At 37.4% G+C, this 17907-nt stretch overlaps 1 protein-coding gene and 1 non-coding gene across 5 annotated transcripts in view; both read left to right on the top strand.

The window, feature by feature from the left end:
* The window catches only part of TANK (TRAF family member associated NFKB activator), a 137480-nt gene that overhangs the window by 56829 nt on the left and 62744 nt on the right, over window positions 1-17907 (top strand). For 3 of the 4 annotated variants that reach the window (XM_037850605.1, XM_037850604.1, XM_037850607.1), the window contains exon 2: window positions 2423-2570. In XM_037850605.1, the coding sequence (XP_037706533.1) occupies window positions 2472-2570 (99 nt within the window). In that variant the 5' untranslated portion in view covers window positions 2423-2471. Of the gene's footprint in view, window positions 1-1310; window positions 2262-2422; window positions 2571-17907 lie in introns of those variants that run through there. The other variant, XM_037850606.1, reaches the window with a different exon arrangement.
* Window positions 15643-15750, top strand: LOC119545077. Its single transcript, XR_005219053.1, has one exon. It is a non-coding gene; the product is annotated as a U6 spliceosomal RNA (small nuclear RNA).

Below are 17907 nucleotides of genomic sequence, written 5' to 3' on the forward strand. Positions count from 1 at the left end.
GTTGATGGATGCACAGCTGTATGATGGTACCATGGGCAATTGATTGTACACTTTGTATCTTTGGATAGATGTATGTGAAAAATCTCAATAAAAATTATATAAATAAATAAAAAGGAGGGAAAACAGTGTTCCTTTTGTTAAATAGGCAGTCAGATATACAAGATTGGATGTGCATGAAAATCTTATTATCCACCTGGGTTTTATAAAATATAAAAAATTCTAAAGATGGAATCATATTTGTTTTTGTGAATTGTCATTCAGCAGTAAATCTATTGCATGGAAAAAAATGAATCAAAGACCTAAATATAAGAGCTAAAATTATAAAACTCTTAAAAGAAAATGTATATGAAAATCTTTGTGACCTTGGATTATTCAGTAGTTTCATAGATAAGATACCAAAAGCCCAAGCAGTGAAGGAAAAAAAACAGATGAATTGGACTTTATCAAAATTAAAAACATTTATGCATCAAAGGACATTATCAAGAGAGTGAAAAGACAACCCACAAAATAGGAGGAAATATTTGTGAATCATATGTCTGATAAGTAATTTATATCCAGAATATATAAAGAATTCTTATAATGCACTAATGATACATAACCCAACTACAAAATGGGCAAAGGATCTGTCTGAATAGACCTTTCTCCAAGGAAGTTACACAAATGGGCAATAAGCACACGAAAGGACTTTCAGTGTCATTAATCATCAAGGAAATGCAAATCAAAACCACAATGAGATACCACTTTGCACCCAGTAGAATGAGTATAAGTTTTTAAAATGGACAATAACAAGTGTTAGTGAGAATGTAGAGAAATTGGAATCCTTGTACATTGCTGATAGGAATATAAAATGGTACAGCCACTGTGGGAAGCAGTTTGGCAGTTCCTTGAAAAGTTAAACATAGAATCAGCATCTGACCCAGCAATTCTGCTCTTATGTATATGCCAGAATTGGAAACATATGTACTTGCAGAAATGTGTACATGAATGCTCACAGCAGCATTATTCATAATAGCCAAAAAGTGGGACAACCCAAATGACCAGTGGATGAATGCATAAACAAAATGTGGTATAGTCGTACAATGGAGTATTATTCAGTGATAAAAAGGAATGAAATACTGATACAGGCTAAAACATAGATAAACTTTGAAAATATTATACAAAATGAAAGAAGCAAGACACAGAGTGCCACGTATTATATGATTCCATTTATACAAAATGTTTAGAATAGGCAATTCCATAGACACAGAAAGCAGATTAGTAGTTGCTAGAGAATGGTGGGGTGAAGGCAGGTGGACCTGGGGCTAAATGGTAAAAGTAGAGGGGTTTCTTTAGGAACAGAAGTATTCTGGAATTAGTGGTGATAGCTGCACAGTGTAGTGAATATACTAAAACCCCCTAAAGTATAAACTTGAAATCATAAATTTTTTGTTATATGAATTATATCTCAATTTTTTAAATGCTCAAAACCAAAGGAAAAAAAAAAGAGCACTGTGTATCCCAAAATGAAATGGAAGTTGTTATAACAGTTTGGAGACTGAGATTGAAGGATTTCAAAAAAACTGAAGTAATTTGGTACCCGCCTATAACAGAGATAACTGATAGAGAACTTTTTTCTATTCTATGGCATTTAAAGGATGAAGGAAAAGGTCCTATGTTGTGGTTTTATAGCTGGAGAAGAAAGAATCAGTCTGGCCCTCTGCTCAGAGCCAAGGAATGTGGTTAGAGATGTTATACAAACTAAGACGATAAAACCAAATTACCTCCACTGGGCAAATCATGTATAGTTCAGAAAACAGGCAAGTTGGAAAACTACTAGGAAGTGGAGGAAGGACTGAAGGGGTGTGATTTTTGTTTCTTACGTACAATCCAACAACAGCCTTCCTCAGATTTTTGCTAAAATAAGAACATTTTCACACGTTTTAATTGCCCTGTAATAACAATAGTGTGAACTCCATCCACAAACATTTATTATCTATTTAGTTTTGCTCAAATTTCAATGTAACAAGAATTCACCTTGTAAGTGGGAGTAACTGTCCATTTAATAAAATGAAATTACTTTCACATTGCTAATCCTGTTGTGCATTTCTATAATAAAGTATTAATAACAAAATGGCCTTTTCTCTTTCTCCATTTTTCAGTTCCATCTATGGGTTGCTGTTTTCAAAGTAGCATCTTTATAAACTGGAATACCACTTGCTTCTTGCACGTTTGTAAAGAATGTTCAAAAAAATTGTAGAAGTTACATTTTCACAATATTTTTGGTGAGGATTTTAGTTGAGACTTATACCCTGTATAAACCTTTACAGTACTTGGGTGCTATAATGTTTGTGATGAATCTTTATAGGACTGTCTCTAAGATGAATTTTTAAAATGAGATTTATGTAACTGAGTAGCTATCTAAATTGTGCTGATTATTTTCCAGACCTGTCATTTACACCATCCTTAATAGTGATGCTACAGGACGAAGAGGAATGGACAAAAACATTGGCGAGCAACTCAATAAAGCTTATGAAGCCTTCCGGCAGGCATGCATGGATAGAGATTCTGCAGTAAAAGAATTACAGCAAAAGGTATGTGGTTCTAGTTTTGAAAGTTGTTCTTTATACTAATAAATGGAATTTGAGCATCTTTTGCAGCTGAAAACTTTTGTATTGTTAGGAGCAGTCTTGAAGAGCATTACTGAAACACAGGGATATACTAATGATCAAATTTGAGCTTTTTACTTGTTGACATATTTAAAAACATTGTGACGTGGGAAGAATTGATGACTTCATTTTAAGGTGATAATGTTTAGGAAAGATGAATAATATTGCCTTCCATAAATCATTTTAAATCATCAGTGTTTACTTTATGTATAAGGATAAAATAAATGTAAAAACAATTAGTTTTATGACAAAATGAAAACTGGAAGTATCACTGTCTCAGCTAGTTTGTTGGGGTTTTTTGGGTTTGGGGGTTTTTTTGTTGTTGTTTCTTTCTTTCTTTGTTTGCTTTGTTATTTGGCTGGTTGGATGGCTGGCAGAAAGACTACAAATCCTAAAACATCCTAAAAACTAAATTTGTTATTAATTTATAATAGCCTTCCATTCTTTAACTATTATAGTTAAAAATAGGTAGACTATTTCAGTGAATCTTTGACAACTTAAGTTTCAGATTTTTAAAATTATCCCTGTACACCTAACATTTCTATTTAGAACTTTCAGTTTCAAGAGAAAGTAAAATGAAGGAGAGGCATATCAAGGCAAAAATTATTTTGCGTAGTGGTTCCAAACACTTTTCTGTTATTAGTTCATGATGAAGTTTTCACTGATCTGCAGCAAAATGAGAAAAATAAGGTTAATGTAATGAACTTCTTATAATGTCAAACTTATTGCATTTAAAATTCTATCCTTTATTTTGATATTATGTTTCCATGTGTTTCCATATTTCTATAACATCAGAATAAAGGGCAAAATTTTGGTACCATGCCCTTTTGTGAAATGATGATTGGGTTTTTGGTTAGCTTATGTGATACTGTTACTTGACAGAATTTGGGAGAGCCCCAAGACCACCGATACGCTCTGATTTGGATTCATGGAACTCAGCATTAAGTGCATTCATAGCTAAGATTTATTATAGTGACATAATAAGAGTACCCAACCATATTATTAATGGAAAAAAATCAGGCAGAGTCTAGGGGAATCCATGTGTAGGCTTCTTGTGCTCTCTTCTTCAGTGAGGAGTCACATAGGGTGTACCCTCCCTCTAGCAACAAATGTTTAGTCATGTGTGCAATGTTTCTGCCCAGGGAAGTCTGTGACTCAGAGTTGACGGTTTTTATGGAGGGCTGGTCACATAGACGCCCTCTTTTTTTTTTTTTTTTTTTTTCCCACACAGTCATGCAAAACAAATCGTACATTTGATTGTTCACAGTACCATTACATAGTTGTACATTCATTACCAAAATCAATCCCTGACACCCTCATTACCGCACACACAAAAATAACCAGAATAATAATTAAAGTGGAAAGGAGCAACTAAAGTAAAAAAGAAGACTGGGCACCCTTGTCTGTTTGTTTGTTTGTTTGTTTCCCCCACCTTTCCACTCATCCATCCACAAACTAGACAAACAGGGAGTGTGATCCCTATGGCCTCCCCCAATCCCACTGTCCCCCCTCATAAGCCACATTTTTATACAATTGTCTTTAAGATTCATGGGTTCTGGGTTGTAGTTTGATAGTTTCAGGTATCTACCACCAGCTACCCCAACTCATTAGAACCTAAAAAGGGTTGTCTATATTGTGCGTAAGAGTGCCCACCAGAGTGACCTCTCGGCTCCTTTTGGAATCTCTCTGCCACTGAAGCTTATTTCATTTCCTTTCACATCCCCCTTTTGGTCAAGAAGATGTTCTCCATCCCACGATGCCAGGTCTACATTCCTCCCCGGGAGTCATATTCCACTATATACCCTGGGTAGACACCCTCTCTTAACCAAAATTCCAGACTCTCAGGAGGAAAGTAGGTGTTCACCATAAATCTCATTGTACAGTTGAAACTGGCACAACCTTATCATTTAGATTATCATTTAGAAAATGTTACAAAAGTCAAGTTCCCAGATTCCAGGCAAGGGCCAACCTTGCAAGCATGCTGTTCTAAAGGCTTACTATGTTGAAGTGTTCCTGCACGGGTAGATAAAGGTGGAGAACTGTATATAGGTTCTCCTAATTAAAAAAAATACTAGCCTGTGAAATTTTGAAGTCCAATAAATAATACTGGCCATTCATTATGGAAAAAGAAACATACTTCCGTAAATATAGGAACTCTGCAGTTCCCTTCCTTCTTTCTAATTGATGTATCTGCTATAAAACTAGCTGTTACACTTCTACTTTGCATTTCTCAGAAGCTATCATTATTCTTTGTGATTCCTCTGTTGGTTTACAAAAGAATACTCCCAGTTCTATAAGTAGAGAGCAATCAGTTATGAACTATAGATCTCCATGAGGGGTGGATTGGAGGAGTAGGGGCTTGACGTGATAGGGGGATTTCTCAGTTTATTGAAGTGAAGTTTAGAATTTGGATTTCTTTTCCTTCCCAGTTTAAGTTTAAAGCATAATCACTTTATGAAAACAACAACAAAAACCACTCTCGGCTTTTATTCTTCTTATTTTTTAATTATATGGACACTTTGATAGTCCTGTATTTGTACTGTGAAAGTTAGAAAACCCAGAATTGGAGAAGAGGAGCACTGAGATTCTTTTAGGTTAAGGCAGAAACAGGAATTTGTCTAACTCCTCCTTTTCCTGCTCTGGCCAATGTTCGCTAACTAAAGACTTGTGATTTAGCCCTTTATCTGCCATAGAAGAAGCCTTTACTTACATCAGCAGTTATTCCAAAGAAGGGGAAGAGAAATATTTTTTTAAGAATATTAATCGACTTTATTTTTTAAAACAACTTTAGGTTTACAGAGAATTAGGCACCAAGTACAGAGTTCCCTTATATCCCCTCCACACAAACACACAGGCACATTTTTCCTATTATGAACATCTTGCATTAGTATGGCACATTTGTTACAAATGTTGAACCACCATTAATGCTTTGTTATTAACTCAAGTCCATCATTTAGGGTTCACTATCATATAGGTTCTGTGTGTTTTGACAAATGTATAATGTCATGTATTTACCAATAGAGTTATCATTACAGTATCGCTGACTTAAAAGTGCCCTGTGCTCCATCTATACATTTCTCCCCTTCTTGCCCATCACTGCTGGAAGCCATTGGTCTTTTTACTGTCTCCCTAGTTTTGCCTTCTTCCAGAATGTCATGTAGTTGGACTCTATGATGTTGTAGCCTTTTCATAGTGGCTTCTTTCACTTAGCAGGATGTATTTAAGATTCTTCCATGTTTTTTCATAATTCATTTATTTTTATTGCTGTGTACTACTCCAGTACATGGCTATATCACAGTTTGTTTATCCATTCACCTTTAGAAAGATATTTTGGTTTCTTCCAATTTTTGGCAATTACTGATAAAGCTGCAAACATTTGTTTGCAGGCTTTTGCATGGACATAAATTTTCAGCTGATTTGGGTAAATATCTACTAATGCTATTGTGGGAACTCATGACAAACCTATGTTTAGCTTTGTGAGATACTGCCAGACTCTTCCAAGTTTGAGTGTCCAATTTTGCATTCCGACCAGTAATGAATAAGAGATGCTGTTGCTCTATATCCTTGCCATCATTTGGTGTTGTCATTGTTTTGGATTTTAGCCAACAGTGTGTACTGTTATCTCGTTTTAATGTGTATTTCCCTAATGACGTATGATGTTGAGCATCTGTTCATATGCTTATTGACCATCTGCATATCTTCTTTGGTGAGATGTGTTTTCAGATCTCTTGCCCATTTTGTAATTGTGTTGGTTTATTTTCTTATTGTTGAGTGTAAGAGTTCTTTGCATATTTTGGATACAAGTCCTTTATCAGCCATGTGTTTGCAAATATTTTCTCTCAGACTATGGCTTATCTTTTCATTTTCTTAACCGTATCTTTTGCAGAGGAGAAGTTTTTAATTTTAATGAAGTCCAACTTATCAGTTTTTTTTTTCTTTCATGGATCCTGCTAAAAAGTTATCACCAAATTCAAGGACACCTATATTTTCTCCTATGTTATTTTCTAGAGGTTTCATAGTTTTGCATTTTACATTTAAGTCTTTTATATATTTTGAGTTAATTTTTGTGGAAGGTCTAAAGTCTATGTCTAAATTCACTTTTTTGTACATTGATGTGCAATTGTTTCAGCATCATTTGTTTAAAAAGACTGTAATCCTTTCTCCATTGAATTACCTTTGCTCCTTTGTCAAAGATCAGTTGACTATATTTGAGTGGGTCTATTTCTGAGCTCTAATCTGTTCCACTGATCTATTTGTCTATACTTTCACCAATACCATTGTATTGTAGCTTTATGGTAAGTATTGCAGTCGGTTAGTATCAGTCCTCCAGCTTTGTTCTTTTTCAGTATTGTTTGCTATTCTGGGTCTTTTGCCTTTCCATATAAACTATAGAATCATTTTGTCAGTATCCATAAAATAACTTGCTGGGATTTTGATTGAGATTGCATTGAATCTATAATCAAGTTAAGAAGAATCAAGATTTTAATATTGTTAAATCTTCCCATTCATGAATATGGTATGTCTCCCCACTTATTTAGATCTTTTTTATTTCTTTTATCAGTTTTATAGTTTTCCTCATATAGGTCTTAACATTTTTTTTTAAGATTTATACCTAAGTATTTCATATTTTTTATGCCAGTGTAAGTGATTTTTTTTTAAATTTCAGATTCCAATTCTTCATTACTGCAATATGGAAAGTAATTGACTTTTGTACATTAACTTTGTATCATGCAACCTTGCCATAATTCCTTATTAGTTCCAGGAGTTTTTGTTCATTTTTCGGGATTTTCCTCATAGGCAGTCACATCATCTGTGAGCAAAGTCAGTTTTATTTCTTCCTTCCCAACAAATTTATTATTTTTTTAATTCAATTTTATTGAGTTGTTCACATACCATACAATCATCCAAAGTGCACAATCAGTTGCCCATGGTACCATCACACAGCTGTGCATCCATCACCACAATTTTTTTTCAAATTTTTAGAACATTTTCATTACTCCAGAAAAGAACTAAAAACAAAAAAGAAAACTCAAATCCTCCCAGACCCCTAACTCCCCCTCCATTATTGACTCATAGTATTGCTATAGTACATTTGTTACTGTTGATGAAAGAATGTTAAAATACTACTAACTATAGTATATAGTTTACAATAGGTATATTTTTTCCCTATTACAGTGTCATACATTTTTTCTAGTTCATGGAAGAGATTTCTAATATTTGTACAGTTAATCACGGACATTGTCCATCACAAGATTCGCTGTTTTATACATTCCCATATTTTAATCTCCAACTTTCCTCCTGGTGACATACATGACTCTAAGCCTCCCCTTTCCACCGCACTCACACACCATTCAGCACAGTTAGTTATTTTCACAATAACGTGCTACCGTCACCTCTGTCCACTTCCAAACACTAAAGTTCACCCTAGTGAAACATTCTGCTCATAATAAGCAACCGCTTCCCATTCTTTAGCCTCGTTCTATATCCTGGTAACTTATATTTCATGTCTATGAGTTTACATATTATAATTAGCTCATATCAATGAGACCATACAATATTTGTCCTTATATGTCTGACTTATTTCACTCAAAATAGGGCCCTCAAGGTTTGTTCATCAACCAGTTGTTTTTTTTGAGATGGTTTTGTTCACCATCCGTACATTTCATCCTAAGTAAATAATCGATGGTTCCTTGTATAATCACATATTTATGCATTCACCACCATCACCACTATCTATATAAGGACATCTCCATTTCTTCCACAAAGAAGGAGGAAGAGTCAAAGAAGGTAGAGAGACAAAAGAAAAAGAAAGAAAAAAAATGACAGCTAAAAAGCCACAAAGGGAAGATAGAATTAAACTAAAGAAGAATAAGAGAGTCAAACATCACCAATGCCAAGAGTCCCATACTCTTCCTTTATATCCGCCTCTTATAGGCATTTAGCTTTGGTATATTGCCTTTGTTACATTAAAGGGAGCAGAAAACAATGTTTCTGTTAACTATAGTCTCTAAATGGCATTGATTGTATTTTTTCCCCAATACCACCCCATATTTAACACCTTGAAAGGTTGACATTCATTTGTTCTCCCTCATGTAAAAACATATTTGTACGTTTTATCACAATTGTTGAGCACTCTAGGATTCACTAAGTTATACAGTCCCAGTCTTTATTTTCCTCTTTCTTTCTGGTGTCCCAAATGCCCTTAACCTTCCTCTTTCAACCATATTCACAGTCATCTTTGTTCAGTGTACTTACATTATCGTGTTACCATCACCCAAAATTGTGTTCTTGGCCTCACACTCCTGTCTTTTCCTATCTGTCTGTAGTGCTCCCTTTAGTTTTTCCTGTAGAGTAGATACCTTGTTCACAAACTCTCATTGTCTGCTTGTCAGAGAATATTTTAAACTCGCCTTCGTATTTGAAGGACAGTTTTGCGGATATAGAATTCTTGGTTGGCGGTTTTTCTCTTTCAGTATCTTAAGTACATCACCCCACTTCCTTCTTGCCTCCATGGTTTCTGCTGAGAAATCCGCACATAGTCGTATCAAGCTTCCCTTGTAAATGATGGATTGCTTTTCTTCTTTCAGGATTCTCTCTGTCTTTGACGTTTGATAATCTGATTATTAAGTGTCTTGGTGTAGTTCTGTTCAGATCTATTCTCTTTGGGGTATGCTGCGCTTCTTGGACCTGTAATATTATGTCTTTTATAAGAGATGGGAAATTTTCGTTGATTATTTCCTCTATTATTGCTTCTGCCCCTTTTCTCTTCTCTCCTCTTTCTGGGACATCCATGACGTGTACATTCATGTACTTCATGTTGTCATTCAGTTCTCTGAGATGTTGCTCATATTTTTCCATTCTTTTCTCTATCTGTTCTTTTCTGTGAGGATTTCAGGTGTTTTGTTCTCCAGTTCCTGAGTGTTTTCTTCTGCCTCTTGAAATCTGCTGTTGTATGTCTCCATTGTGTTTTTTGTCTTTTGTATTTTGCCTTTCATTTCCATAGATGCTGCCAGTTGTTTTTTCAAGCTTCCAATTTCTACTCATGTTCTCCCAGTATTTCCTTTACATCCTTTATCTCTTTTACCATATCTTCCCTAAACTTGTTGAATTGATTTAGTATTAGTTTTTTCAATCCCTGTATCTCAGTTGAAGTATAAGTTTGTTCCTTTGACTGGGCAGTATCTTTGTTTTTCCTAGTGTGATTTATTGTTTTCTGTTGTCTAGGCATCTGGTTTCCTTGATTACCCCAGTCAGATTTTCCTGGACCAGAATGGGCTCAGGTCTCAGAAGGGGGCAATATTCAGTACCAGGTTTCCCTGAGGGTGTGTCTTAGAAGATTGACAGACTTTCCTGTGAGGCCTCTAGCCACTGTGCTCTTCGTAACCTGCCCTGCAGGTCGCGCCTATCAGCCTGTCGCTCCCCACTGGTGTAAAGGCATGTGGTCCCTTTAATTTTCAGGTTCCGTTGTTTCTGGATTGATTGTTTTCCCCCAGGCCCTGGGGTCTGAGTTCTGAAGGGGGGGTGGACACTTAGGCTGGGCCCCACCTCCCTCCTCTTAGGGACAGTACACCCCCTAGGAAGTTATCTTCTACATTTGAATTACTCCTATGTCTCTCTGACTCTGTTAACTCCACCCCATCTGGGTCAGAGCTCTGCAAACTGAAAATGGCTGAGGCTGTCTCCACTGAGCCACTCATGGTGAGAGAGAGAAATAGAGAAAGAAATCCGATTTTCAGAACCAGTCCGTGGCCCCCCAGTTTCACCTGTTGGCCAGAGAGAGCATCCGTTCTTCTGGGATCCCTTTCCCAGGGCACAGGTGCCTTCTGGCTCTCCAAGGTCAGTCTCTAAAAGTTTCTGTATTTTTTTCTTTTTTTTTATTAATTTTTTTCTCTCCATCAGCCCCCACCTCTCCACTGGGAGCAACCTCAAGGTACTTTGCTGCTTGTTAGGGGTTTGTCTATGTTTGTAGCTTATATTCCGCAGTCCACATTTGTTAATTAAAACCCAGTTGGAGCTAGGCTGAGCTATATTTGCTGGCTCCAGGAATGCTGCTTTCTCCTACAGTGAGGTCTTGCAGCACAGCCTGCTGTGGGGGGAGGGGACTCTCAGTGCAGTTCCACAGTTTTTACTTACAGATTCTATGCTGCGATCTCAGCCATTCCACCCAATCCAAGTTGGTGTACGATGTGTAGATAGTCACGGTTGTCCCCCAGCAGTTGTTCCAGATTATTTACTTATTGTTCCTGGTTGTTTATTAGTTGCTCCAGGGGACTAACTAAACTCCACACCTCTCTATGCTGCCATCTTCACTGACCCCGCCCAACATACTTATTTTTTAAAGTTAGTGTTTTGTCAGGTATTAAAGAATGGGAGAAGAAAAATGCATACTATATATTCCTTATTCTTACATATTAGAATCAAAATATCCTGATAGATTTATTTAAGAAACATTTATTGGATGCCTGCTGGGTACTGGGGCCTTGCTGAAGTTTCATGAATACTGAAATAAAGAAAACAGCTTATGCCCTTAAGGAACTTTCCAATAAATAATGCAGATAGAAACGAGGATAGTAGTTTCCACAGTGTACTAAGTGCTAAAATACAGATCTGTGTAATATGTAAGTACAGAGAAGATGTATCTTACTTAGTCTGAAAACATCAGGTCATAAGTTTAATATGAATTAATACTTGGGCTAAGATTAGGAGGAATGGGTAAATTAGGGGAAAAGTGTCTTGCCACCAAGGGAAGCAGTATATTTAAAAAAATAAATAAAATAACTCAGAAGTGAAGGAATAGATGGTGCATTCCACATTTCACAAGGTGATCCCTATGTCCAAAAAGAATAACAGGAAAAGAAGTTGTAAAGATAGATCAGGGCCCAATTGTGGTAAGTATGGCTTAGTAGTTTGTACTATCCTTATCCAGCCAAAGGATGAATATGTGCTTTAGGAAAGTCTTCCTGACAGTGGGATAAAAGATCCGATAGCGACAATGTAGAATTCAACTCAAGAAACATATAACAAGAACATACCTCATGCTGAGCAATGTTCTAGGAGCAAGAAATATAAAAATAAGTGGCAACCATCAAGCTGCACTTGATGCAATTACATGTGTGTGCGTATGATAACAGTATATTTTTTATATTTAGTTTAAAAAAAAAGGAAAAATGAATGCCAATTATTTTGAGCAGTCAAAATGAGGACCTTAATTAAACATTGGGGATGAAATGGGGAGAGATCTAAGATTTATTTAGGAGATATAATGGAAAACAGTTGGCACCTAAATGCAGGCCACTTCTGAGACAGATGGATTATACTCTAGGTAATGATACCCAGGCATCTGGAATGGATGACTAGGTTGATAGTGGTGCTGATAACAGAAACCAAGAATGAAGAAAGTGCAGATTTGGGGATAAAGAAATAAGTTATATAATTAGTTTTTGGTTATTAGGTTTCATTATCTGTGGGACATATAGGTGAAAATGTCCAATGGATGATTGCAAATATATAGACCTGGAAGCCTAGAAAGAGTTCTGAAGTGAAGATTATTGATATGAGAATAGTGAATTTTGTTGACACCTTGCATGTGGATAACATTTCCCTGTTACAGTGTATAGGTTGTTAAGAAGGGTAATGAGGGAAATCTGGAGAACACTAGCATTTTAAAGAACAGTCATAGAGGAGGAGACATAAAAGAGACAAAACTACTCTAAGAGGCAAGAAGCCAATTAGAGAAGAGGGATATCATAGAAGCCATTAAGAAAAGACAGTTTTGAGAAAGATAGAGTAGTCAGCAGTACCAGGTAAGTGAGAAATCTAGTAAGGCGATGACAATGAAGCATCCATTGTATCTGGCTCTATGGAAATTATTGACATTTATGAGAGCAGTTGAATGGAGTGAGGAGGCCAGATTATGGTGGGCAGAGAAATGAATAGGAAATGAATAAGTACAGACAGAATAACCTACGTATTGAAGAATTTTGGCTGTGTAAAGAAGGGAAGAAAAATAGGGTGATGACTAGAGAGGTTTTTTGCTTTTTTGTCTTTTTAGGATGAGAGAAATGGTAACATGGATATATATGGAAGAATAACAGCAACAGAGAGGAAAAAGTGTTTGAAGATAGAGGAGCAAAAAGGAATACTTGATGCCCTTCTACAGTCAATTCTTTACAGAACAGCCAGAGTGATCCTTTCAAACGGGATCATTTAAAAGTTAGTAATATCAGTCTCCTCAGAATTTTGCAATGGCTTTTTAAAAATAAAATCCTCAGTCCCTACTATGGCCTACCAATGCCTGATCTGGCCGCTGCCAATCACTCTTTCCTTTTTCTCCTACCACTATCTTCTCTTGCTCCCTTCCTACCAGGCAGGCACATTCCTGCTTCATGGCCTTTGCACTTGGTGTTCCATTTGTCTAGAGTGGTTTTCTTTTAGATATTTCCATGGTTCCCTCCCTTATTGCTTTCAGGTTTCTATTTAAATGTCAGCTCCTGTAAGAAGTCTTTTGTGACCATCCTAAATGTAAGAGCACCCTCTGTCATTCTTTGTCCTGCAAACTTGCTTCCTCTTCAGAGCACATATCACTTTGACATTATGTCCTTTTTTAAAAAATTTGTCTCCTGAATAAGAAAGTAAGCCTGTTTGAGGGTGGGAGCCTTGCCTTGTTCACTGTTGTGTCCCTAGTACCTAGCAATAGTTAGGTGCTCAAATATTTGAAGGACAGAAGGGAAGGAAGTAAAAGGAAAGAAAAGCCAACCAGCTGGCCACTGGAGATGCAGAACATAGGTGAAGGAATTGACTGTAAACAAGAAGAGAAATTCCTTTTCCTCTGAGGAGTGGAGGGAACAAGAGAAAAAAAATGGATGCAAATAAGGATAAGGTTATAGATAGGAGGAGTTGGTGGCAGGAAGTTACAGGAGTTATTATGTTTGCTGGTTTGGATGTATTATGTCCCCCAAAATGCCATTATCTTTGATCCAGTCTTGTGTGGGCAGGAAACGTATTGGTGTTGATTAGGTTGGAGACTTTTGATTGGATGTTTCTGTGGAGATGTGATCACTCAGTTGAGGGTGAGATCTTTCATTGGATAATTTCCATGGAGGTGTGGCCCTGCCCATTCATCATGGGCTTTGATTAGTTTACTGGAGCACTATATAAGCTCAGACAGAAGGAGCAAGCTTGCTACGCCAAGAGGGACACTTGGAAGAATGCACAGAAGCTGAGAGAGTAGCTGCAGATGAGAGGCAGTCTGAAGATGTTGTTGAAAGCAGACTCTTGCTCCAGAGAAGCTAAGAGAGGACAAACACTCCAAGAACAACTAAGAGTGACATTTCTGAGGAACTGCAGCCTAAAGAGGAACATCCTGGGAGAAAGCCATTTTGAAACCAGAACTTCGGAGCAGACGCCAGCTACATGGCTTCTCAGCTAACAGGTTTTCTGGACACCATTGGCCATCCCCCAGTGAAGGTACCCGATTGCTGATGTGATACCGTAGACACTTTATGGCCTTAAGACTGTAACTGTGTAACCAAATAAACCTCCTTTTATAAAAGCCAGTCCATTTCTGGTGTTTTGCAGTCCGGCAGCATTAGCAAACTATAACACTATGTAATAGTCCACTGTTTTCTGTGAAATACAAGGTGAGCTCATTTACTTAGTGAAGTGATTTGTAGAATTTTCGGAGGTTGATAGTAAAGAATTGAGTTTTAGTAGTATAAGTTTGTAGGTCATTTTTCCAGCAGCTCTCGTTATATAGAGGTACAACAGAGGGGTGGCTGAATCTAGGATTGAGAGACCAGAGAGCAGAAGAATGGCAAGGTGGCCAGAAAATGATTACAAAAGTGATTAGAATTATTTACTTTGACATATAAGCTGAAATAAGAAAGAGGTATCTGATAAACTGAGAATAAAAAGAGGGTTTGAGGCTAACGGCTCTATGAACTGAGTAATGTGAGAGTTGAAAGGATGGGTTATTGTCAGTGAATTAATGATGTTTAAGATCTTCTGTTTTCATAATGAGTCAGGAAAGTTGTTGGCTGGAATGGAGATAAAGATTAAAGGGGTTGAAGAATCCAAGAAACTAAGACTTTTAGTCTGGTGACAGGACTAGGGACATTTAGTCTCTGTGTGTGAAAATAAGAGCCAACATTCTTGAATACCTATTATGTCAGAACATAACAGTTTTGAAGAAAGGCAATGGTATAACTGAATGCGTGAGGAAAGCTTTTTGCATAAATTTGAAGAAATAACAGCCCAGAGATGGCAATGATGAAGCAAGATAGTGCTTATCATTTTGTTCTCTCACACTCAACTCCATCCCCCAACCCCTGTGGTTTAATAGAACATTATACTTCTTCATGTGAGAGGTCCAGAGAAATCTGTATCCTCAGTGGACAACATGATTTTCTCATTTTAAAGTGGGTTGTCTGGCTTTCTGAAATTCGATTTATTAGCCATTACATTATGTGTAGTAAAATGAAACAGTTCCTACATTGGGTTTCATACTGTGATCTCATTCATTTTTTCTCTCTTTCTCTGTTTTATTTTATTTTATTGTGGTAACATATATATAGCAGTTTCCCATTTTAACCATTTTTAGGTGTATTCATTGATATTGATTACATTCACAATGTTGTTCTAGTACCAAACAAATACCGTGTTCTGTGCCCAATGCCCATAACAGCCAATCCATGACACCAGAGTTTCAGAGAGAGAAAGAGTTTATTGCTACACGCCAAGCAGGATATCAGATGGCCTATCAACCCAAAAATTTGTCTCCCCAGTCTAAGGAGTTGAGGACTTTTATGGATTTAAGGAAGAGGAAATGAAGTTGCTACCTTTATAATGACAAGTATAAACAGGGCTGAGACTAAGCTAGAATAGCCATTACCATCATAAATATACACCAGGCTGAGGCTAGGCTAGAATGACCATTACAATACTAGGTATAAACAAGGGTGAGATTAGGTTAGAATAACCATTACACAAGTATTAATAGGTGTTTGCTTCCGCAGCAGCACATATACTAAAATTGGAACAAAACAGAGAAGATTAACATGGCCTCTGCACAAGGATGACACATATCCGTAAAGCGTTCCATATTTTTGGCTGCCATCAAACAAACAGGAAACTACAAATGCTGGAGAGGATGTGTGGAAATTGGAGCTCTTATTCATTGTTGGTGGGACTGTATCATGGTATAGCCACTGTGGAAGACAGTTTGGCGGTTTCTTGGAAAACTAGATATTGAATTACCCTATGATCTGGCAATTCTACTTCTTGGTGTATACCCAGAAGATTTGAAAACAGTGACACAAGCAGACATTTGTACACCGATGTTCATAGCAGCATTGTTCATAATGGCCAAAAGATGGAAACAATCCAAATGTCCTTCAATAGATGAGTGGATAAACAAAATGTGGTATATTCATATGATGGAATATTATGCAGCAGTAAGAAGCAACAAGGTCTTTTTTGTGTGTGTGTAAATTTAACTTTTTTTAATTCAATTTTATTGAGATATATTCACATACCATGCAGTCATACAAAGCGTATAATCAGTTGTTCACAGTACCATTTTATAGTTGTGCATTCATCACCAAAATTAATTTTTGAACATTTTCATTACCACACATACAAAAATAATAAGAATAAAAATTAAAGTGAAAAAGAACAATTAAAGTAAAAAACACTGGGTTCCTTTTTTTTTTTTTTTTTTGGCCCCCATTTTTCTACTCATCCATCCTTACACTGGACAAAGGGGAGTGTGGTCCATATGGCTTTCCCAATCACATTGTCATCCCTCATAAGCTACATTTTTATACAATCGTCTTCAAGATTCATGGGTTCTGGGTTGTAGTTTGATAGTTTCACCCATTCATTAGAACCTAAAAAAGGTTTTCTGTATTGTGCGTTAGAGTGCCCACCAGAGTGACCTCTTGGCTCCTTTTGGAATCTCTGTGCCACTGAAGCTTATTTCATTTCCTTTCATATCCCCTTTTTGGTCAAGAAGATGTTCTCCATCCCATGATGCTGAGTAACAAGGTCTTAAAACATATGGTAACATGGATGAACCTTGAATATATAACTCTGAGTGAAATAACTCAGACACAAAAGGGAAGATATTGTATGTTACCACTTCTGTGAACTATCTGAACAATGTAAGATTAGTGTCTTATAATATAAGAATATTGGGGAGACTGGTGAGCTGTAAGTTTTAGTTACTCCTCCAGGAAAGTAGGTAAAAAGCCAGGAACTGCGTGGACTGGACACCACAGAGCAATCTGTCTTTGGGCATACTTCATACAACACTCATGAAAATGTCGAACTGCTGAGATCAGCGAAATCTGTAAGTTTTTGCGGCCAGGGGACCCGCGCCCCTCCCTGCCAGGCTCAGTCCCGTGGGAGGAGGGGCTGCCAGCTCCGGGAAGGAGAAGGGAGAACTGCAGTGGTAGCCCTTCTCGGAAACTCATTCTACTGATTCAAACTCCAACCATAGATAGACTGAGACCAGACATCAGAGAATCTGAGAGCTGCCAGCCCAGCAGAGAGGAGACAGGCATAGAAAAAAAAAAAAAAATAACACGAAAAACTCCAAAATAAAAGTGGAGGATTTTTGGAGTTCTGGTGAACACAGAAAGGGGAAGGGCGGAGCTCAGGCCTTGAGGCGCATATGCAAATCCCGAAGAAAAGCTGATCTCTCTGCCCTGTGGACCTTTCCTTAATGGCCCTGGTTGCTTTGTCTATTAGCATTTCAATAACCCATTAGATCTCTGAGAAGGGCCCTTTTTTTTTTTAATCCTTTTTTCTTTTTCTAAAACAATTCCTCTAAGAAGCCCAATACAGAAAGCTTCAAAGAATTGCAATTTGGGCACGTCAAGTCAAGAGCAGAACTAAGAGAGCTGTGAGACAAAAGGCAATAATCCAGTGGCTGAGAAAATTCACTAAACACCACAACTTCCCAAGAAAAGGGGGGTGTCCGCTCACAGCCACCATCCTGGTGGACAGGAAACACTCCTGCCCATCGCCAGCCCCATAGCCCAGAGCTGCCCCAGACAACCCAGTGTGACGGAAGTGCTTCAAATAACAGGCACACACCACAAAACTGGGCGTGGACATTAGCCTTCCCTGCAACCTCAGCTGATTGTCCCAGAGCTGGGAAGGTGGAGCAGTGTGAATTAACAAAGCCCCATTCAGCCATCATTTGAGCAGACTGGGAGCCTCCCTACACAGCCCAGCAGCCCAGAACTGCCCTGGGGGGACG

The sequence above is a fragment of the Choloepus didactylus genome, chromosome 9, assembly GCF_015220235.1.
Source record: "Choloepus didactylus isolate mChoDid1 chromosome 9, mChoDid1.pri, whole genome shotgun sequence".
In the NCBI taxonomy this organism is placed as follows: domain Eukaryota; kingdom Metazoa; phylum Chordata; class Mammalia; order Pilosa; family Megalonychidae; genus Choloepus; species Choloepus didactylus.